This window comes from Cyanistes caeruleus, chromosome 1, assembly GCF_971803275.1.
Source record: "Cyanistes caeruleus chromosome 1, bCyaCae1.hap1.1, whole genome shotgun sequence".
Taxonomy (NCBI): Eukaryota; Metazoa; Chordata; class Aves; order Passeriformes; family Paridae; genus Cyanistes; species Cyanistes caeruleus.
This window is the reverse complement of record NC_141701.1, coordinates 88,206,811-88,231,633: the sequence shown is the minus strand read 5'-3', so window position 1 is coordinate 88,231,633 and position 24,823 is coordinate 88,206,811. Positions and strand designations below refer to the sequence as shown.

At 37.6% G+C, this 24,823-nt stretch overlaps 1 protein-coding gene across 1 annotated transcript in view; it reads left to right on the top strand.

Annotated features, from left to right (window-relative positions):
* Positions 1-24,823, top strand: part of LOC111923933 (uncharacterized) — a 262,384-nt gene that overhangs the window by 158,035 nt on the left and 79,526 nt on the right. The window contains exons 12-16 of the mRNA XM_086901524.1: positions 1,661-1,924; positions 2,243-2,381; positions 6,822-6,983; positions 14,468-14,550; positions 18,471-18,610. Of these exons, the coding sequence (XP_086757650.1) occupies positions 1,661-1,924; positions 2,243-2,381; positions 6,822-6,983; positions 14,468-14,550; positions 18,471-18,610 (788 nt within the window). The remainder of the gene's footprint in view (positions 1-1,660; positions 1,925-2,242; positions 2,382-6,821; positions 6,984-14,467; positions 14,551-18,470; positions 18,611-24,823) is intronic.

The window sequence follows — 24,823 nt, the reverse complement described above, 5'->3', positions numbered from 1 at the left end:
CCTGCACCTGAGTTATGCTTGATATCTTACCTACTGTTCAGTCAGGAGTATAAAAGAAGTGATGCTTGTACTCAAATACATCAAGAAAGAGCTATGTCAAGGTGTGTACTTACCTACAGAAATATTTGAAGCATTAAAGATTTGTGGATGATTATTGGCTGCACAATGTCATCTGATGGAGGAAATCCCTGCTAATATAAGAAGACTTTGGCATTTTAAGCTGTTCATAGTGGGTGATTGGTTTGAATGGATTTCTTCTGTTTGGAGGTCTTATTCTTGACCTCCAAGAAGTACTGAGGGTGTATCCTAGAGGATATTCAGAATGAGAGGATGCTCCCCAGTATTGTGGCCTTGTGTAAATATGTGTCTGTTCACAGTGAGAAGGAGAAAAGGCTCCTCTTTCTCTGCCTTGGCTGGAAGGCAAGGTAATGTTGAGCACGCAAGTGTACCAAGGCATTTGCTGCTATGAACTGTGAGGACTGAGCTGGGAACAATAAAACATGAAAAACATGCAAATAACAGAAAATTGTGTCTATTAAAGAAGCATCCAAGATGGTTTATTTAAGAGATTAGGCAGTCACAGTTCTCTCAGTAGAATGTGTAGGAGCAGTGGTGAAGCAGATGTTTCGCTGTGTGGGAGGTGTAGCTGATGTATTTGCTCCCCTTGTCCCCAGGGTGACTACCCTTCATAGCTGTTAGCCTGGGTATGATGGTAGTCATCCTCTGTGTTCTTGCTTTTGTGTGGGTTTTGCTTTATTTGTCCTTTTGAATGTATTAGAATTGTTCAACCGGACCTGGGTCAGTGCCCACCTAAATTAAAGAAAACAGTTAAAAATGTGGCATAGGACCAGATTTCCTTCTCTTTGTGTTTACCCTTCTTTCTTCTCTACCCAACAAAATCTTACAGAGGGATTTACGTAAGTTCATTACTTTAGGGTGTTTCTTCACCACTAGAGTTCAAATCTTTGCCATGGGAACACAACTGCTCCAGGCCCCAAGGCATTGGTAACCCTCTTCCACACCTCCAAGCTGCTCAGAAGAATGTCTATACCTATCTTATGAAAAGTGTAAACAGTGTTTGCCAGCTCTCTCTGAGAACTTTTTACCTCAATATCCTTTTAAACCCTACACTGAGATTCTTTTCACTAAGAGCTTTAATTTAAAGGAAGAGGGTTATTAAGTACCAACATCATTCCCACGACTGGGTGGAGAAGAGTTTGTGACACAGTGAGGAGCAAATTTGCAAGTGTTCTTATCAGGTGTTTGGATGAAATTTTCAAAGCTGCTGCAAGATGAATCCAGTCGTGAATCTCAGTAAAGCCTCATAGGGACACCTCAGATTTCCAAGTTGGTTCGTTACTCCGTCTTAAAGATTTCTAGTGGCATGTTTTTCCACCACTGGTAAATAACAACGGGAAATTAATGCTTTCTGAAAGCCAAGGGAAAAAAAAAAAAATCATAAAATAACCACACAAGAAAAAGCACACCATTTTTTGTTGGAGTGGAAAATTGTTCAAATATATGATTTTTGGGAAGAGTTGTTAATTGTTTCAGTGTACAAAATTGGACCAAAGGTATGAAGTCTGTAGAGCTTTCTATGATAAAGTCATTCCCTTGTGATGCTTTTGTAACAAATGAATCTTTTGTCCTCCTTCGCTAGGTTCTACCACATAGAAAAGCTGTGAAACCAGGCATGGTACTCCTCTTTGAACTCTTCCTTCTTCGTGGCACCTATACCTGGATTGATCGAGAAGTGGGATGGGGAGTTTTTCCCTTATGTGATAACAATTTTAATACTCTGGAGGGAAAATTTAAATGTCCGTTCCTCAGAGGCCATTATGACTCCAAAATTGACCGATTCAAAAAAATTGAAAACTTTATTTCTCAGGACTTGGATCATTGGTTATGCAATCTCTACTTTCAGGTTTGTATTTTAAAAATTATTTAGTTTTCTCTACATTTTTCTTTTTGATTCTGAAATTGGATTCTGAATTGACTGTCCCATTTACTGGGATGTCTGATTTAATCAATAATCATGGGGAAGAGATACATGGGAAAATTATATGGGAGAAAACTACAGGAAACAGAGTACAAAGATGCAGGAACTTCCTAAAATTCTTATAACATCTTGGACAGCTAGGCTTCACAAACTGCATACAACAAGAATGTTCTGGCTTTCTGGAATCCCAAACTACTTTTTTTTTTTCTCTCTCTCTCTTTTTTTTTTTTCTCCTCTTCATAGATAATTAAACTACCGCAGGATTCAGATAAGCAAAATAAGTGTGGCATGCATGTTCATCTGCCTCCCGAACTTCTCACGTGTTCAAGCCCTGCTGAAAAGAATGGTGTCTCAGGAAAGGTTGTACAGTCTGGACCACAAGGTGATGGATTGAAACTTTGATGGTTACATTCAGGTTTTCACTGGATCAACCCATAGTTTCATTCCAATGTTGACTTATGACTATTGTTGGTAAGCTAGATTTTCTTCACTCAGATATGGGCCCGACATGTGTTATAGCAGAAATACTTATTATTAAGGTGGTTTAACTTTGTTTTCAGGTGTGAGCAGTTCAAACCAGCCTCATTGCTGAGGATGGAATGGCCATGTTGGCCCATGCTTAAGTTTGAATAATATTTGGAATGTCACAGCAGTAACAGGTCAGGTGTTTATGGCACCAAGCTCACAGGAAGAGAAAAGAAAAAGATGTTTTTTGGTGTACTTCTGGAAGAACTTTAGCACCTCTCTACAGCAAGGGCTGCAACAAGGACTTCAGATTCGGCAGGGAGATAGCTCTGGTATCAGAAGCATGCCTTATGCTTACTCCTCTGAAATTGTCTTAAGATTCAATCAAGTGATAACCCATAGGAAGGACAATTATCATTTGCTTGTGTACAGCAGACCTCCCCAGAAGGTTTCTCAAAAAATTGCTGAATGATCCTTTTAGACTGATCCTCCCTGGCTTCTGTGAACCTTCTTATGCAGCTACACAACTCACCATATTGCAGTGGACTCACAAATTGCTCCTCTACTGGTAGAAATCCAGTGATGAGAAGAATAGCAGGATGCTGCTGTCGTTCTTTTCTTTTTTCTGCATGTGGGATATCAGACTGAACAAAACAGCTGTGAACAAAAATAATTCATTTTTGCTATACAGATATTTCTGTACTCTCTCTTGTTTAATGGACTGGAGCATTCAGCCAACCCATAGATTGTAGTCTGTGTGTGAATATTACGTGCAGATCTGAAACAGAGAATTAGTTCTTCAGGACAGAGGTTCCTTAGGCATTTGAGAAAAGCAGTAGTGATGCACTGCAGATAGCACAGGAGGAGAAAGGAGAGCTATGGAAAGGAAAGAAAGAGAACACATAAGCAATAATCATTTAGCATGGTAAATGGGCAGCTCAGGTTAGAAGTATAACTTGAAAAGAGTCCAGGAGAAGTATTTTTCAGACAGTTAGTGGTGATTTAAGAGATAAAGAAAATGAGGTTTGCCCTGAGATGCTTTTAGGCTAAGCAGCAACTGCACTGTGATCAAAAGGCTTTCATATAACCACCCTGATAAGAGAAGCATGGAGGTGTAAACATACACTATACTGAGGATTAAGGTCTTTTTTGTTGTCATATATCTTCTACATATCTGCTAAGTTGCTTTGAGGTGCAGCAAACCATGAATAGTGAATCCAAAAGGTAGAATTGAAGGCAACTCTTGTCAACAGTGAAGAATTATGGACAAACTCTTAATGGATCAAACTTATTTGGTCCTACCATCAATCTTCACATGCATTTGGAAATGCACATAGAGGGTGCAGCTAAATAGGTCATGCGTTCTGGAAACACTTGGAAAAACTTGTGATGCTCAGTTTGAAAATTCAAGAAAGACATGCTTTTGAGAACTGAAAAAGAGCATTAGTGTATGTCCTATTTTACATGTAGGCCTCTGAAATTTGCCAATAAGTCAATCATGGAAGATCTGTAATTTAACTGCCAAACAGATTTGCGCAAACAAAATTTTTAGGAGTAATTTTTGATATTGCTTATATTTATTTATTTTTCTTGGAGTGTTCTTTAAAGATATTATTAGCTGCCAATATCCCCCATGGGTTTGTTTTTTAATGTATCTATGCAGTGCTACAGTATGCTGTTTCTGCTGGTGATATGTTGCTAAGAGATTTAATAATGGGTAAACAAACACAACATGTGGTAATCCATTTCAAATTAAAAGTTTATTAAATGCTAGCTTGATGACTTTCTGGCTATTTACAATTAAAGGAATGAACCTTAGAGAACTGGAAATCACGTGGTGAAAATCACAACTTTAACATTTGCAGCAGAAAAATGTGTTTATGATCTATGGCAAGCTGTCTCACATTGATATGCCCTATAAATATAGTATTATATCTGTTAAACCACCAAAAACTGTGGTGGGGAGGGGAAAGCTCTGTTAGAGTGACATTAAGGTTGAGACACAAACCAGAGAAAGCAAGAACAGTCTAAATGAAGACGGGTGCCCTGTAACTCACTCTACTGCAGTAGTCTAAATAGTGAGTGATCTTATATATCAATACCATATGTGGTACTGCAACATATAAGCAAAATAAAGCAGTTTAGAAGATGGTGTTTTAGCCTTCACATCAGGTTTGTCTTGGTTTTGGAAGTTTAAAACAGAACCTTCATATTATTTCCATTAACTCCAGGCTACATTATTCTTTTAAGCCATTGCTCTGTGTAGGGCTAGGTAAAGCCATTCCCCGCTGCACAGGCTCTTTGGTCTAGAGCACAGTGCAGGGAAATGCAACATAATGCCTCCCATTCCACCTCCTTTGCAGATCACAGATGCACATTATCAGATCTGGCATGTCTCTTTGTCCAAACCATGTCTTCTCTCCATTCTTTTGAAGTGGTATTCTCTTAAGAGGTTCATGGCAGAACACAGCTTCTGCTTTCGCCACCACCATCCTTTGCTCTTCTTGGAAAATATTCTGCTGTTGATCTGTTGCCCCTTACAGGATCAGCAGTCCATGTCAGAGAATAAATGACAATTTCTGAGTAGAATTCATTATCTACTGTTGTGTGAAAGGTGGTAACCGCTCTAACAGAAGGAGCTTAGGTAAGAAAATTTAATGTAACTACCAGGAATGTTGCCTTGGTAGGCATGGATCTAAGTAACAAGGGCTTCTAAAATGCATGAAAACTTTGAAAGTGTGAGGTTCCATATAGACACTAAACATACAAGTCCATCAAGAAAGCATTCTCACAGTGAAATCCAGCAAGGCCCTTTTTGACTTTAGCATCCACAGGAAGAGGGGATTCACATGTGCAAAATGTCAGCGTAACAGTATTTTTTTGGTTGACAGCCTTTTCATCCTCATAAAAGTGGATGGACATTACTCACACTCATGAGTTCTACAGCTCAAACACTTTTAGGTCAGACACAGGCTCATTTGGAATATGTTGTTCCATATTTGTTGGGAACCTTCATCCAGATGCTTGCTTTTGCAGCTGTGCTGTTGATCTGACTTGACAACAAACACCAATTTGTACCCATCTGACCTTGTCATCAGATAAAACAGCAAGTGGAAAGCTAGGGATGATTTTATCCACTGTAGTTTCTAGAACCAAAGGAGAACCTTTCTCATTCCCATTGACTAATTCATGCCATTTTATGGTTGGGCATTTTGAAGTCCTGAAGCTATAGTTAGCACTGTACCAGCTTATGCTGACATGCACTCAAGACCTGAAAAGGGTACTTATAAGGTGGAACAGTCACCAAGCATTAGGACACTGAAGCAGTATTTTTTTAGTGCTAAGTTTTTTGTATTTTTGGTGAACCTATAGAGTCATGACCAATTGTGCATTTTTTTTTTTAAGCAATAATTATCTCAAGCAGGGAGTGTGAAATCAAGAAGGGAGTTTTACTTAGCCTGACTATTCTGGGGGAGAGGTGTTATCAGACAAGATTTTGAGGGAAAGTGTTCAAAGATAGCCAGCCTAGTTTGGTCCCAGCAGCAGGATGATCTTGCTGTAAGAGAGCTGTGTCACAATAGTGTGAATACACTGCTCCCAGTGTCTGGGCTAGCAGAAATGTTTGTTGTTATTGCTTTGCTAGGTAGATTTGTCACATAAAAAGACTTCCACTACCTCAGCTATTTTTGGACTAAACACCTACATAAAGGTTTTCTGAGCCTAAAATCTTCTTTCCAGAAAGTCTGCTTGTCCCTTATAACCCCCTGCTCTACTATGGGGGGAAAAGAAAAAAAATATATAAATGCAGCTGTTTGAGAATGGTTTTAAGGACAGTAATTCTTTTTTACAATGAACAAATATCTCATTTTCCCCTTGCACACAATTTTTTCTTTCCCCTTACAAGGTTTGCTTTCTAACGGCAGTGCATGTGGCTCCTGTGCCCTATGCATCAACCAGAAGAAAAGTCAGAACCACAGAAATCTCTTCAGTTCACAGACTATGAGCTTATAACAGAAATAAATATTTTACAGAGAGATCATTTTCGGGTGTACAATTTTTCTGTACAATTTAGAGTATTTTTTGGTCTGTCTTCTGTCTGTCTGTTTGCCTGGCTGTTAATAATAAGGTTGGTTTGTGCCACTTGGCTTCAGCAGTCCTTGAAACTCGCCAGGGTTTTAAAGCTTGAAACAGTTGTGCAGGTCTTTAATTGTAAATTAGTTTTGACAGGACTGCTAAGACAAAGGCCTGGCCCATCCCATCGTGATGCTAGTCGACAACCCCTTACTGCTCCTGGAGCAAGGAAACATGTGGAAGGAATTGTTCTTTTACATTTCACAGCTTGTCATTTCCTCTGCAGGGCAACCTCTGACCTCCCCGAAAGATCCTGACACCCATAAGGGAAGTATTCCCACTGTTGTAAAGGAAGTGGAAAAGCAGTTTAATGCTGTGAAAGGAGGAGAAGCGTGTGTGTCAGAAGAAGCTGTGAGGAAAAGAGAAGAGCTTAAAATGCTTCCAGCAGGTTAGGACTTTTATTGCGCTACTTAATTTACTGAAAGTCTGCAAGTAGATCTGCTTGGCATGTGTGTAAATACCCCCATTTGCCTTCCCCTTCACCCTGTGATATCATCTCATCATTATTTCACTGGGCAAAGAAAGTGATGGAAGAGTTTAAATCAATTGTTAGGGATCAAAAGCAGCTTAGGCAAAAAGGTACAGAAGCGGTAGACTCCCCTGTCTAAAATATATTTGTAGGCCAAATGTGTTAGTAATTACAAGGTGTGTGTGCAGTGCACTGACAACATTAGATTATGGCTGGTGTTTCCGTGACATTTTTACATCCTTTCATTTTATTTGGTCATTTATATCCATGGATCACAACATGTTGCTCTTAGGTGCTTGGGAAGTACTTTTTCTTCCTGCAGCACATTAATAGCAATATCCTTTGTTAATTGTGCTGAGCTAAATTGCATAAAAGAGCCTGTCTGTGTTTACATCATGCAAAATTTGCTTCTGGGGCATGGGATTTCTTCCAAATGCCAAGCCTTGCAAGTTGCTATGGTGGGGTTTATTTTTCTTGATTTTGTCTTATTTGTTTATTTGTTTGTATTGGGTTTTTTTGAGATTTTTTTTTTGTTAGTTTGTTTTCTGTTTTGTTTTAAGTCCTAGGTAAAAAGTATTTATCTGAGAATTGAGTAATATAACCTCTAGGTCATCTCCTAAACTCAAGGACTGCCATGATGGCCAGAGGCAGACTTACCATGGGGCAGGGATTTGAAGGTACCAAGGATATGGATATCTATTCACATTTCATAGCCCTGGCTAGTGCATAGAGATGGAAGTGCAAGTGGGTATGAATTAATCACACCTTTTGAAGGGAGAGGGTGACTTTCCTTCTGTTCCAGGAAGCTGTAATATTTTATGGTTAGACACTGAACTGTGAAATATTAGGTAAGAGAGGGCTACCTGAGGTCTGACAGCTACCTCTTACCTGTGTAAACAGCAGCTTGTTGTCTTCTTCAAGTCTGTGGGCTCCTTGAAATGATGCAGCAGAACTTTGGATGAATGTCAGTTTGAAGCCAATGCCATCTTCTCTTTCACAGCAAGCCATGAAATGTCATTCAAAAATAATTTCTTTGCAGCCATCCTCTCTGTTGACTGTCCAGGAAGGCTAGAACTATGCATCTGCTATTATAGGTGCATGTGCTGAATATCTCATGTTAAGTGGGCAGAAACAGAGGTATGAACTAGTCTGGCATTGCCAAGTCTGGACTCATAAATGCTGGATATTGATATTGAATATCACATATGCGTGATAATAATACAGAATTGGTGCCATTTTTTGTTAAAAGGATGTTTGTGACAAAATGTTAAGCATATTACAGAAAAAATAAAAATTTTCAGTCTTGCAAGGGTTCTCATTAGATGCCCTGATAAGATCAAGACCTAACATGCCTTTTCTAGAAATTGGTTCTTCTAAGAACATAAACAGAGCTCAAGTGTAGAAAATTTGTTCAACTTCTGCATTACTAGAATCTACTTTGAAACTTATTTTGTTCATTTGCCCAGCATGAGTTGTGCAAAGCAGCTTAAAATACTCAAAATAGTAAAATTATAAGTAACCTACATGAACAAAAGCATTTTAAAATAACGTTTAGCAGTGTTTGACATTTTCTTTTGTCTGCTTTTAATTTTTTTTTTCTGATTTATTTTCCTTGCCAATATTTGGATGTTTCCATCTTTAAAGTGTGTCTCAAAACCCAATTATCAGTTGTGCACGTATTCCTTCTCTCCTCTTGCCATCACTAATGTTTATCTAGATCTAAGATCTAGCATGTTGAATTTTTATTCAAAATATTTATGTGGAGTTTGGCAGAGACCCAGTGGCAAACACAGCATTTTAGAACCCACACTTTCAGTTCAAGACAGCCTCTCACAAATACCTGAAACCATGCAGTCATCATCAGATTTGAATAGATATATTTAAAAGAGAATACTATAATTGACTGAGGACTAAGTGTATATATATATATAAAATCCATAGACTTTGAATTAGGTGAAAAAAGTTTTTGCTATCTTTATTCATGAGACAACAGAAATTTTCCTTGATGAACTCAGTTTCTGGTACTGCATCTATTGCATATTATATTAATGAAAAACGTGTTTCAAAAGTCACATCACTAAAGCATAGATTTTCTGTGATGGAACACTGTCAATAATGTCACCACTAAACTCATTATATGCACTCAGAATGATGGAGAGAAAAAAATCTTCATTTTGAAATCCCCAGATGCTTTTTGCAGGATGACATCTAAACTAGGATTTATACTGTACCTGATGTTTAATTTGAAGCTTCAACAGTGCCTGCATTTTTTTCTCCACCCATGCTCATCCCAGCAGGCACCTTATGCCCATTTCCCTCATATGAAGCCAAATTTCTTTTTTCAAAACCCCTAGTTATGCATGTACCACAAGCGAAAACCCTGGAAACACATGAAATATTTGTCAAAAATATTGTAAGTCAAACTGTTGCAAGCAACTGGCATTCTGCTCATTTTTGGGGTTTGACAGAACCTCTGGGATTCCTTCAGCTCTCTACTCTATTTTATCACCTTTCCAGGGCATAATCAGGATAAAGTCTTAGCTCCTGTTTTCAGATCTTCCACCTCAGAAGGTATCTTTTGCTTGATGTCCGTCTTCTGAAACAAACTGGAGTGTTGAAAATAAGATGTTCAATATTGTTCATATTAAAGATTTCAAATTCAACACTCTGCATTTGTGGAGAAATGTTGGGAAGTTAATTTTGTCCTTTTGTGACATCAAGAGACATTTCTGTCAGAGCAAAGCTTCAGAATAAGGGCTAAGCAAAGATGGCATCAGGCTAACCAAGGGGTTTATCACAGTAGCAGCAGATAACATTCAGAACTGTATTCAGAATTTATTAAGATGTTCCTTCCATATCAAAATACCAAACACAAAACCAGCTTCATTCTAATTTTATCATTGCCTTTGGAGAGGAGGCTTTACATTTGTTAAAATGTGCTTATATAAGTGTGCTTATTTGTTGAGAGGATTATATTTATGCTCACAAGCATTTCAGAAACAATTTTATGAAAACCAGTGAATCTTCATTGCAATATTTCTCCTTACACTGCAATGACATTCTTTCCCTACTGAGGTGCTGTTTGCATCTACATAAAATTTGTATGCAAATGCAAAAATAATTGCTTAACAAAAGAAACAAACACAAAAAAAAGCTGTTCTCATTGGTAATTCCTCATGGGTGCCACTTTAAAGGAAACAAAGTGATATTTTGGAATCAAGATTGCTTACCCCTCATTTTTTAATACAGGTAGGGCCCCAGAGACAGAGCTTTGTATGGCTGAAACTTTCTTCTCTGCTGGTCTTTTCCTTCTCTGAGGCAGATGTTGCATAAAGGATTGCATTGATTTTTCCAGCTGGAATCAAATTCAGATCCTGCTTATGGTTCTGAAATCCACACAATCCAAACTCTTCAGTTTTCCAGCTCTAGCCATGCTATTTGATTTCCCATAGACTAGTGCATTACTAGGAAGCGAGTCTAAATAGGATCCTCATCTTATTTTCTATCCCTGCTGTGGTGATATTTTGTCTTCTGCTCCAGTCTTAGATTGCACCACTCAAAAACCCTTTCCTACTGACTTAAAGAGAGGTTGCAGATATCAGAAGGTACTGAACTTTCCTTCTCCTCTTTGGTCCCGTTTTTTTGGCCTGATATAAATCAGAAGTGGTTCCCATCCCATTAAAACTTGTGTAAGGTGATTTCCTAGATGTGCTATTTCTTTTTGCCCATATTTTTAAAAAATCTTTTAGACTCCCCATTCCCCCATACATAAATTATAAGTATTTCACAGTTATCAACCATATATGCATTTAGGGTGAATCTCAGCAAGGGAAAATACTTTAGATGTGATTAGATATTAATGGGCCATCAGTTAACAGGACCAGACTAAAAAGACTGGTCTGACATAAAATCTTCAACACATACTGGGGTTCTCACTGTTCAATGGTGCTCCCCAATCCTTGGTTTCATTCTACAGGTTCACTCCTGTTGCACCACAGTACTTGTTATAGAAGGCATAACCAAAGATGATAACTTCCAGACTGACTGCAGAGGGTAAAAAATTATCAAGTGTTATTCTGCAAGGGTTAGGAAGATTTTAATTTAATTTAATTTTTAAATTTAATTAATTTTATTTTAATTTGGGAATAATAATTTTTTTTGTCTGCAAGGGTTAGAAAGAGTGTTAAGACACCCTTTAAGGGTGATTTTAAAGGTCATGCTATTATGCTCTGATATTGCCTTGAGAAGGCTGACTGTGGATAAGGGTAACAGGGTAGCAGTAATGTTTTTGTTTCCAACCTCTTTCCATGGTATTTTAAAAATGAGGTCCAAGCAGAGCTCAGAGATTTTATATGGGTAAACCTTTCTCTGCATCCCTTATCAGGCATGATCCACGTGGTATCTAAACCATTTGGTTGGGATTTAATATGACCCATAAATGACGGCTCTCAGCATTGTAAAGGTCTGCAAATAACCTTCATATCACCATGATTTTCCAAATCCAGACATTAGTATTGTCCATGCCCATTCCACAGTGGTGAGAAAAAATGCCACTCTTTTTTTCCTGTTTGTCTTGTATGAACATAGACATTTAAACTATTCTGCTGAACTTATTAACAGCTGATCACAGATCCATAGCTTTGGATTAAGAATCTTACTGTCTCTCCCATGCTCTGGTGTAATCATATTTTCCTGCTTTTATGCATATGTTTCTTGACTTCCAAATAAAGCTGTTAACAGAGAGTTTACATCTGCCACTGTGCCTTTGTCACAGCTATGATACCTGTCTTTGATCATTCTTTCTTGGTCCTGTTTTCTCCTCCTCAAATTGTTCATTTTTATCATGAATGATATTATGTTCCCCTGTCAGAGAACAAAATGTATTTTGAGTCAATTTACTAAAATAGTCACTGCTAAGTGTTATATCTGCACAAAGTTGACACCTTTGACATTTTCTAAAATGGCAAAAATAACAATATTTAAGGTATGATTTATGGGTACTCTATGTCAAAGGAATTTTTATGCTATTACAGTTCCTGATGCAGCATTCCCAACTCCTTCAATGAACAAATTGCTGATAGTGCAGCTAATTAATGCTTTATTAGTTTTCTGTGGTCAATTATAAAAAGTTATAAAAAAGTAAAATGCAATTTAATAATGAAGAACTGTGTGGTTCTTGTTTCTCTCTCAGAACCACTTTGTTTTTTGCATGTGGAAGAAACAATTTCTACACAGCTCAGTTTTATAAGACACATTCACTTCCCCCCAGCCAATAAGCAGAAGGAACTCCTATGATTAAAAAGTAGACTGGAGTCTTTAAATGCCTTTCTGATTGCTGGCCTCTATTAAAAACTTCTTAAAATAATAGATAGGTTTAATTCCTCAAGCCAAAGAAAAATTGTATCATCTTAAGTATTTTCCATATTTATTATATTGATGAGATTTGGCTGGTGAGAAAAAAAGGGGAAGTAAAATCTCTTGTATTGCGAGTTTTAAATGTACCAGGCTAAGGTTTACTTAATTAGAACCTCCAGGCAATAAAGGAGCCCTTTTTTAAATTCTGTGAATCTTAATATGCTAAATAATGCAAAGCTTCAACTCTTCAAGCATGAGACACACATCTGGCAGCTTAACATTTAAATTACAGGAAAAAAACCACTTCAGTAGTAATTTTCATGAAGAAAAGAATGGGAAATGTATTACAACTAAATTTAATTTCTTTTTAGATTTTTCATCCTGTCTAATTGCAGGCATTTCCCATCTTGTCTTTTATTTATTTATTTTCATACAGATTTTTTTCTGTACTTTTTATTGATCTTTAATTTGAGCAGCTTCTTACTGTTACAGCCATTGAAGAATTACATTGTGTTTTTACTTAGCAAAAATTGTTCAGAAAAATCTATGAGGAATTAAAGTAATGAGCTCAGTGGTATAGAAAGAAAAGAGCATTCAGAGCCTTACAAATAAAATATAAAAAGAGCATGTCATGATTAAATAACAGACTTGAGTTCCTTCTCCCTCCCATTTCTTAAGTGTAGAATATTATTGTTTTCTTTATTCTTTTTATTGTCCCATTTCTTTTTTTTTTGCCAAGATAATTACTGCTTTATTCATCTGACTCCAAAAACATTGTTAAAGTATTCATCATTTCAGCAAGGCTGTTTGGAAAGCCATATTTGTGTACTGGGGGAAAAAAAAAAAAAAAAGAAAAAAAAAAAAAGAAAAAAAAAAAAAAGAAGAAATTAAACAAAGAAAAACCACAGGAACCATCTTTACAAAGGTATATTTATATTTTAATGTGCATTTCTGGGTCCATGCATGTATCCCATATACAAGATACGTAGCGACAGTTTGAGCAGGTTATACTGCATGTGTGCCCACGTGACATACCCAGCAGCTGTATTTCATGCCATTTTGCTGAATTCAGTAAAACCTCTTTTTTCATAAATATATTTATATATTTATATAATATATATAATATATAATATATATAATATATATATTTCATAAATATCTGTAAATTCCTCATTCACTATGAGTGCTCAACACATCTACACACCTGTACATATGTGTATATATACATATGTAGAAAGTAGGAAATACAGGAGTGTACACAAAGACAGCCTTTAAACTGTGACATTGTATGTACACATTTTGTGTATCAACCACTGTAACACCTAAGAGCAGATCCTTGCTTTACTGTGATTTTAAATGCACTAGACTGTCCTTTACTGTGTGCAACTCAAAATAACTTAAAAAGAAAAAAAAAAAAAAATTGAAATAGTTGTTAAATGTGTTTTTGGCTTATTCTTCATGTGTCATATATTAAGGAGTGTAGTACAGACCTTTATTTTTGCTACACCACTGCTTACTATGATGTGGGAGTCCATTTTTGTTCATTCCACAGGTCACTGCTTTTCAGGAGCTCCCTCAGGAGCTTGAGGGGCATGTGACTTGTGTTTTCTAAGAAAAGTTTATTCAAGTACCTCATGTCCCTGTGCCTCATTCTTGATCCACAACTATGCCCATATAAGAAAATTAACCTCCTGCTGTCTTCTGAAGAACACTTCCTGGGGCATTTAAATACCCTCCCATGGCATTCTTCTTGTGTCTATTATTTCTTTATTTCTACTTTCCCCACCATTTTTCATCTATGCAATTGTTATTTCTAACACCACAGCATCTGAAGTCTTCTCTGCATTTATCATAGTATCACTTTCAGAACGTAGGAGAGAAATAACCACCTATTTATAACTCAGATGGAGGGGGAAAAGTGATCAGCCTGAAGTCAGCCAGCATCTTGTTGCAGGAGGGAACCAGCTGCTTCCTTTACAGAGGTTTACCTTCTGCACAAATATAAAAATAATTTATGTTTGTTTCATTGGTTTTTTTTTCCCTTACAGAGGATTGCCAAGATTGCCATGGCAATGCAGACAAGCACTGTGGCTCTTTTTGGCTGAAGGAAATCCAAGGAGGACATCACAAGGTACTGGTCTTGATATGAACATCACCACCTCCCTTAAAGCTCACAGAGAAGCCACTGGAGCTTCTACATGTGCCATTTGAGAGTGATTTGTGGTCTTGCTTGCTCTAGTTGTTTCTTTAATCTATCCCTATGAATTTTTTTGTAGCCAAAATAAAGCTTCACATGTCCAGGTGTATAGCTGTCTCCTGTACAGTGAATCTCTTCAGCAATGAAACTTCAAAGGAGGAGTAGGAAGGACCACTGAGCAATCAAACAGTAGCTTGATCAAGCTGCAGGATGATATTATTTCAGTACTGTGTAAACATGAGATAGGTTTCATATGCATCCATAAGTTTCAAGCTCTCGTGTACTTGTGCAGAAGACTATCAGAAAATTTTAGTATATGTATTTGTAGTATCCTGGCCAAGGACATCATTAATTTGTGAACAAATATTGTGTCCTCGGTGCAAGTTACCATGGAATTTTTTCTGCAACAGGATAACACTTTCAGGGTGAGATGCTCCTAAAACTTTCAGATTTCATGTAAATACTGAGAAATAAGACACAAAGAAGACTTTGTATTCCTGAAAATTGCTTCTCCCTGCACTAAATTATTAAATTAGATATTTTCCAATGATAGTTGCATTTTTTTTCTCTGTAATTGTTGTTCCACTTCTAACCTTAAATCAGTATGGCTGCAGTGAATGAACTGCAAACATGAACATTCAAATTAATCATTCTGGTAATTTGTCTCACCCTGTTCTAGATACACCCTGAAGCATTTTTAATACTTTCAATTGCCCATAGGAAAAAATCACCACAGTACTCAGAGTACCCAAAAACTTGTGTAGCGTAGCACAAACACTCAATGGCTGGGGATTACAATTGCCACTTTTAAATTTAGTAGAGTGATGATCTACATTTGAGAGCAAAACCAGACTGGCCAACTGGATATTCCCTTGCTTTTCAATGTCTCAGTTTCCAAGTGATTTATTTCTTCAGGAAGATAGGGATAACTTGAAGAAAACAGAGTTTCATATAAATATAGCTGCAGACTGAGGTGTGCATGCGTGTCTGTGTTTATATCTAGAGGAGGGATGATTTAAAGACTGATGGAATGGGTGTAATGGGCAAAGCAACCCGGCCCAACCCATGGGAGTGGCAGAGTGAAATTCATTTCCTACAATCCCATAATATCACAGTGCCTTTGAACAAAATGCCATGGTCTTATAGGCACCTCAGTTGTGGGTGGCTCTCAAAGCCACATTAAAGTGACCTGGTTTCAGCGAGGTGCGTAAACCCATGGGTAATTCAGCCCTGTCTAGTCCCTTTGGTCTCACTGAGATGATTCACAAGCTTACAGTTATTGACATGTTTGAATAGATTTCTGAACTGAGCCTCTTACGAGAATCCTTCTGCACAAAAGAAATGTGAGCATGTGAAATCTCCTTTCAGAGGTTGTGAGAGCCCCTCATTTCTAATGGGATAAGTGAATCCTAATGTTCAGAGAGAGCCTTGTTTTAGCATGTTCAAGATTTAGGCATTTGACCTGATTTATATAATTTGGGTCTAATTGTATCTTTGGATAGTATCTTGTAAAATAATTTTACGCAACAATTGGATATAGAAAACAATGACTAATGTAAAGAACAGACTTAAGGAAGAAGACACAAGTTCATGTAGTGATTTATTCTCCTCCTTTACTTTTTGTAAACAGATATTTTATTTTATTTTATTTTATTTTATTTTATTTTATTTTATTTTATTTTATTTTATTTTATTTTATTTTATTTTATTTTATTTTATTTTATTTTATTTTATTTTATTTTATTTTATTTTATTTTATTTTATATCAAAAGGAATAAGAAAGATCTTTGAGTCTGACCTCAACTTTTTGGGGAGTATAAATTTCTCTGCTTTGCCCTCACTGCTCCCAAATTCATCTGTGGTAAAGAGGTGCAAATGGTCTCTCACTAAGTGTATTCTGAGTGATGGGCATTGGCAACAATTCAGCTTTTGTCACAATGAGTGTGCAAATCACTGCATGTATTAAGATATGGAATGTATCAATAAAAGACAGAATGCTCACAGTCAGTGATTTCTGAGAGAGGTAAAGCATTCTGTGGTTATAATGCCAACCTCATGCAGATGACTGAGTTTCTGCTTTTTGTACCTCAGACAAGAGCAAACACAGTCTCAGAGAAATTAACTCATAATACTCTTTAACACCTTTGGGATTTCTGTCATAAATAAGATCTTTACAAAGGAATAGTTTAATGCAGACAATGTCAGTGCAAACAAAGTATGTTGCACACGCTACCCATTCTGAAACTTGACTTCTAGGGAATAAATTGGGGCAGTCATGTGGCTGAAATTCAAAATGTGCACGAGATCTATGCAATCCAAGATTCAGAGCACAAATTCACATTTTAAAGCAAAATGGTTTACAGAGTAAAAAAAAAAGCAACAAAAGATCAACCAAAAAAACACCACCAACAAACCCCCCAAAAAAAACCCCAAACCAAACCAACCAAAAACCCCCAACAAGCAACCCAAAAAACCAAACAAACCAAAACAAAAACAACTAAACTAAAATATTTGTAGTTTTCATAATTAGGAAAGTGTAAAGTGGCATGACTGCAATGCATCCATTCCCTTGTCCTCTCTGGACTTGTTCACTAAATGCTAGCAAACCCTTTGCACAATTTGGTATTGTGCCTGGGAAGGTATTAATAGATATCACCATGGAAGTCACCATGATATTTGTCTGGTAAATTATGACCTCATCGTGTCTCTTGGTGGAAGTGATGTTTGGCTTTCTGTCCAGGGGCAATAATGCCAAACATCCAGGGAATCTGATAGTCAATTCAGAGGGACGATGCCAGTGCTGAATCAGACCCTGTGCATGCAAAGGTGTTATTCCAGGGATGAGCACAGATCAGGATCCTCTACTTTGTAGCTGAAAGAGTAGTTTAAATGAGTTTAATGAGTTTAAATAAAACTGGCACTAGCACTGAAAGGTGCGGTCCTGTCCCTCTCCTTTGTGCTGGCAACTGGGGCAGGGTGGCCTGGATCAGAATGGGTCCAGCTGAGAGCTAACCCAGTTAATATAAGAAAAGATAAAAAAAGGAGCCAAACAGTATTAATTCCACTCCCAGATCAGTTCCCTCCATATGTCTTACTATGGACGTGCCCAGATTTTTGCACTGACAGAGTGTGGTGTGCAGCACTGGAAAAGGCAAGTGGGTGGAGGAAGACTGGCTGACTGCTGGTGTCACCATGAGCTTGCACCTCCTTGAAAGGGCTTGTCCCACGATTTTCAAATGCTGAAAAGGTCCTTGGGTGTGTCCAGAGGAGGGTAAAATAGGGGGCTGGAAGGCATGTCCTGTCAGGTGTGACTGAGGACTTGTGTAGCTTGGAGAAAAGCAGGCTCAGGGGAACCTTATTCTTCTCTACAGCTTCCAGGGGAGGAAAAGGGGAAAGGGAGAGCTGAGATCTTCTTGCTCATATTCAGTGATAGGACATGTGTGAATGTTTCAAAGATGCACCAAGGGAGGTTCAGACTGGACAGCAGGCAGAGATTCTTTACTGAGAGGATGGCCAAAATCCCAGAAGAGTCTTCTTAGAGAGGTGGTTGATGTCCCCAGCCTGTCAGTGTTTAAGAGGCATTTGGACAGTGTCCTCAACAGCATGCTTTAACTTTTGGTCAGTTCTAAATTGGACCACAGATGCTTGTCGTAGGTCCCTTCCAATTGAAATAGGCTAGTCTTTTCAAAGTGTTTTGAATACATATTCAAAGCAGCTTTGTCACTGCTGCTTCCCATGTTGTTACAGAGTGAAAACAGAGCTAGAAGTCAAAACAGAGAAAATGGCACCTCTTTGCTAGCTATGTCCAGCTAATTACCTCAGTGTTCTAACTTGTTTCTTATTTTTATTTAAAGGTCAGCTGGAATAACCCACCTGACCAATGTTATGAAGAAAACTCAGGTCTCAAGAACAATGCAAGCCGAGAAGCAGGGAAAACATCTGCAGAGAGTAATTTTTATTTGGAAGACTTGGAGAAATATACCTTTTCTGTGTGGTAAGTGACCTCAACATCAAACAGTTTCACAACCTGAAAGTTTGCCTTGCTATATGTGCATTACAGAGGCATCTACCATTAGATGAAACTTATTGGCCTGAAAAAACCCAAAAAACCAAAACCCAGAACTCATGGGATTTTCTTGGATTTCTCAGTATTATTTATGATTGAAGTTGAATTAAAAAAAAATTGGGAGTGCTTTTTGTCTGAGAATGCAATTTTGTCATTGCTGCATTGTTTTGAGAAGCTGTGTCAGGGGAATAAAGGCAAAAATATTTCCAGCATAATATTTTCAGCATTTTAGGGAGCAATACGCTACCTTTTTTTGATGTTACTTTGAATATTATTACTATTCTCTATTATAAAATCCACATATGGGAAATGACTTAAAATGAATAGATAAATTAAAGTGAAATTAAAAAGGCTACATCAAAATGAAATCTTTTCATTTACTTATAATTATATTTCCTGGAATTTCATCTTCTAGGTAATTCCAAAAGTTGGACAGTTATTTGTATTTAGTAAAAAACAATGAAGACCCAATCCTTTACTAAATGAAATGATCTGATTGATAATCTTTCATATAGCTCCCTACTGTGCTTTGAATATTGCAAACCCATCTGTAATGTACATTTCTGGCACCCATGATCTCCAAATCAGCCCCTAGTGTTTCAAATAAAGCATCCAGAAAACAAACATCAGAATAAGGTGTATGTCTGTGAAAATTTAGTTTTAAGTTACTTCCGTATCAAAACACAAGACAGGATTATCTCACAGGCAAGCCAAGCAGCCTTCAACATTTCTAGTGCTGTCTGTGCCCTGCTCTCATTTCCTTTGCTGCCTTTAAAATTGGCAGGAAGTCAGGTAAAGACCTTATGGACCCCAAGTGCATTTTCACTGTGGCAATCTGAACTCAGCCCTAGAGGTGATTAACCCTGAGTACTGGAGAAGGCAGACATCGGGCAGAAGAATAATACACATTCATATAATTAGGCTTCCATAATTCTGATGGATTAATTATGGTTATTTTGGACAATTAAGGACTCCCCCATCCTGGTTATAATATAAGAATGGATTTTAGAGTAGCAGTGCTCATCCAAATATCCTTGCCAACTCCCAATGTTTCATTTTACCTACCTCAATTTTAAAATTAAATTAACCAAATTATCATCAATTATCTATCTGCTTTCTGTGGTGGTGAACTTCACTTTCTCTATTCCATGTCTTGCAGAGTTACAGTGATAGAATTAATATTTAATTGAATATGCCCCATTCCTGGAAGCATTCAAGGCCAGGTTGGATGGAGCCCTGGACCACCTGGTCTGGTGGAAGGTGTCCCTACCCATGGCAGAGGGTGTGGAACTAGGTGGCTTTTAGGGTCCCTCCTAACCCAAGCCATTCTGTGGTTCTGTCTGCCTTTAAAGTCAGTAGCATTGATCCTTTATTCTTTTCAAAGTTGTTCAGCTTAAAAGCGTTGGGAAAGAGGCCCCACTCCATGCTTATCAACCTGGCCCCAGGCTTTGAACTCCATGGCCTTTGCAATTGCACAAGGTATCTGGAGGAGCAGAGGGGACAGGCACTTGTCTCTGTTGAAATGCACCTCACCTTCTGATTTCTGGAATAGGAGAAAATGACTGCCCTTTCTTCTATTTTGTTTTCTACTTCTTTTCCTTGTCCTTTTCTAGGGAGCCCAGCTGCCCCTGAGCCCCATCCCTGCAAGGACCCTGCCTTTGCCAGGGTTCCCTGGGCAGGCAGAGTTTTATCTGGGCTCAGGAAGTTACAGGGCATGAACCAGATCTTCCTGGTACAAAACAAATGCAACAAGGCACATGACAGGGTGCTGCCTGTCCTAGCTGAGGCCAGTATTTTGTTATTTCAATATGCCATTCTATTTACTGTGTCTGTCATCCTGTTGGAAATAAGGACCAGTTCTTGCTTTATTTACTTATTTGTTATGTTCAAGTCCCATGACGTTAGAACAAAACAGAGTTTAGAGGGAATCTCTTTCCTTTCTGCTTCATTTGTGGTGATCATTTTTATCAGAAAGAAAAAAAACAATCAGGAAAATGAAATTACTCCACTCTTGGCCAAGTAATATAAGTATTACATATAGTATGCCATGTAATGATAATATAATAACATTATATAATATAAGAATATAGAAATAATCTATTTTTTAAATAAAGAGTTAATTCAGGAAATTTACTTGGGAATCTGATACCTTGTGAGTTGTTAATTCCATTTGTTACTATACCAGCATGATGTTTCGATTGTTACTCACTTCTGTCTCTCTCCTCCCCTTCTCTCCTACTTTCTCCATCAAAGGGCATCAACTCCTCTTTGTCTGTTTCCAGACCTTCCTCTCTACTACAATTGCTACCTTTTAAAAAATGCAATGTAAGATAATTAGCTACTACAAAAATTTTTAATAGCACTGTAGATCTGGGGGCAGCTTAGATCTCCACAAACTTCAGAGTTTTAGATGCTCCAAGATGCAATCTGAGCAATTTCCTTGATCTTTTATTGCAGCTGGTAAATCATTTATTGGGCTAGGTTATTTTACAAAATCCTCTTTAAAAACAAAATCCCATAAAATGTATTTATCATAAAGTACTGCACGACCAACAATCTTCAAAGTTATACATACCCTGTATTAATTAAAAGCTAGTGTTGTACTGTGACAATTTAAAAGTATCCACTGTCTCAGTCTCTCTCTTCCTGCCCCCACACCCCGCCTCTCCCACGATTTTTTCTCTATTCTTTTCTTTCTCTCATATTCCCTTCTCTTTTAAGGCTTGCCAAAGGGAAGATTGGTGAGTACGAACAAGAAATTCTTTTGTGATCACAAATATTTTTCTGATAATTGGGATTTTGGGTTTTTTTGTTGCTTCCATTGCTATAGCATGCTTGTCCTTCTCCCTTCATATTAATTTGACAGTGGTGTCTCACATCCGTAGGCCATAGTCAAACCTGCTTACAGTGGGCATTATACACATATGTAATAAAAAGATCATTTTGGCTGCAGAAGCCCACAGGCTTCAGCTTCGATCTCGCAGAGTACACGAGTGCCTTTCCCCCAGTGCCCACGTACAGCCTTGCTCAGAGCAGCAGGCGTTTGCTTGGGTCCAGTGAGTTGAGGGTGAGGGGGATGAGTCCCAGAGATGAGGTGAGGAATAAGAGGTTAAGACAACAGGCAAATGTGGTTGTGTAGGGCCATCCATTCTGCTGGTGTTGTCAGCTGCAGTCACAGCCTGGTAGATGCCAGGTACACACCAAGTGCTTTGCTGACCTTCCTGGAGAGCCCACCCCATGCCCTTGCCTTGCACCGCAGCATCACTGAACCTGCCTTCTCTGGGATTTCTGTTCCTGGAGCTAAAAGCCTGTGTAATCTGCAGCAGAACATCAAAATTATTCGTGACTATTATTCGTCTGAATAATACGGGTGAGATCTGTAACCTTGAGAATAAAGGAGGAAAGTTTGGAGGAATTTTGACCTTGCAGCCCAAAATCTGCTGTTAGAAGCTCTCTGGCTCTCTTCTGTTCCCTGAAACAAGGGAAAAATGTTCTTCATGACTATTTGTCACTATAAAGATAGATTTCCTGAACATGTATAAAAAAAAAAAACAGATGTGAGAAATAATTTCAACACTTCAATGCTTTAACTTTGCTTTTTATATACGGTTCTAGAGGAGACGTGAAAAAGACCTCAGATTTCAAAAACCTTCCTTTGTCTTAATACAAAAAAAAATAAAATAATGACATACACACTTTTTGTGACTTTAGAAATCTTCTGAGTTTAAATATAAAAACCAGCAGTTTCAATTGCCAACAACTTATCATCAAACACAGCTCTCAAGGGTTAATATTACACAGTAATATAAAAGTAACGATCATCCTTTGTCTCCATGCAATTAGCTTTTTAACAACGTGCCTGTAGCTCCTACCCAGGCTAAATACTGCTTTGAAATATTTTTCTCCTCAACTCCAAATGTGTAAAGCTGACTCTGGCCAGCTTCTATAAAACCAATTAATTGTAGGGCACCGCCTTTTGTGGGGGAGTACCCAGTGCCCCACGCAGCAGTGCCATGTGTTGCCCATGGTGGCTTGGTAGCACCAGACAGCATCTTGATGCAGGAGACAGGCTGGTAAATCCTATCTAGAGTCATATTCCTGCATTTCTGGAATCCAGGGCATTGGACCAGCCTTTGCTTCTCACTCACACCCATCAGGATCAGATGCAGCTCTTGTTCAAGAGAGCTAGAAAGGGGATGGTGAGGACAAAATGGGTTCTTGTCAGCATGTGACAGCCACCAACAATCCTGCCTTTGCACCTGTAGACTTCATGATTTTTGTTTATTTTTTATTCCAAATTGAGGAGGATACTGAGGGGCAGGAAGAGTTAACCATAAAGAGCACAATACAATAAACTTGTTTTTCATATAAAGACAATAAACTTTCCCTTTATAATACACATGTGATTTGACATTGAAATAAATGCAGATGCTTCTTTGCTTCGTGTATTCCCTGTTGTGCTTTCTAAAACACCTTCACATATGGTTTGCCTCATTCCTGTGAAACTGCTTGTTGTTTATGTCATACAAACAGAACAGATTGAATTTATACCAAGTTAGGAGGGTGATGAATCCTATGTTAGAGGAAAACCCTTGCCTGAGTGTTTTGAATTTGTTCAAAATTAACATTGCCTGTTAAAAATTGCCCTGGATTGTCCCTTGAGCTTTTCTAAAGATTTCATTAAAATAAAAAAAAAAAAAAAAAAAAAGAAAAGAAAAAAAGAATTCTGTGGCTGCCTATAAATGCAACCTTTTATTCAAATATGTAACATTTACCTAAAATCAAAGGTCAAATTTTACCAGCTTTTTATAGCAGTCCTAGTAGGATCTGCTTCATGCACTATATATAAAATACTGCCATTAAGAGCGGATATTCAACTTCCTTTGTGAAAAGCAGAATAACCCTTTACTGCTTGTTTTAAAAAGTGCTAATCTTTTAAAAATTTCTCAGTAACTTCTGATAGTCTGCCTAAACCCTGTTTAAAGTTTTCTAATTCCATTTTGGAATATAATTAAAGGCAGGCCAAGCCTGAACTCTTAGGAGAAATCCAAAGTCCCACTATTTTCTTTGAATGCTTTCAAATCTTTCACATTATTCTTAAAAATGCTTAAGCTTTAGTTTTGTAAGCACAGTTCCCTGATTCTGAAGTCTTTGTGGGGCGTTTTTTTTGCAGGCAAATCTCAGCAGGAGACAAATCATGTTTATGTTTTGGCTTGGTTTTCTTAGCATATTCAGATATTAGATGGCGTTTACTTTGGTGCCTGTTCTCAAATCTTTGAGGATTGAATTTTTTACAGCAGTCCAGTACATATATCTGTGGAGATTTTTCTTTAGTTTTAGTCTCATGGGAGATTTTTCTGCTACAGAAAAAGTTTACTTTTTGGAAAATTATTCTATGGAAAAATCATTAAATATGACAATGGAATTTTTACTATGTGCTCTAATTTTTCTGGGGCTGTTGGTTTCTTCTTTTATTATATAATTTAATTCATGTTTGAGCAAATCCCAATGAACCACACACATTCAGAGATTTTATTTCTTTCCTCTCTTAAGCAACAAAAAAAAAATATTTCCCTGTTCTGGTGCATTGTGGTAAAATTTTGCCAGTGAAACTTGAAAGAGAAATAAGGTGTTTGGAAAAAATTTGAAATCAACAAAAAGTATTATTTCAAAATTAATCTAAACTTCTGGGAAAAAAATAGGAAACAAACTTTTTAGGACTGAAAATACATGAAACATGAGTCTTTCCTGTTTTCTCTGGGACTCTTTTCCAAAGCTCTCCAATTCGTATGCACACTCTTAATTTTGCCGGGATTTGATGTTGTTATGGTGATGGGAAACATGTACTATTGCAGTTACCTGTGGACTTCAGTGCAATTATACCTGATGATAATTTTATTTATATGTTCAGGGTGATGGAAAGGGTTGGCAGGCAATGTGCTTTCTCCTGCAGGTTCCAGAGCTGCACAACTCCTCCAGCTGAGAGCTGGCCACTAGCAATAGAGAAGAGAAACTGTGATACAGATGAAATTAGTGATACAAAGAATTAGTTGAGAGTGTCAGTTGAGTGTTGTCAGTGACTGATCAGTCACAATTACTAGGGAGATGTTTGTCTGTTTGCTTGGTGTTCTTTTTGTTCTT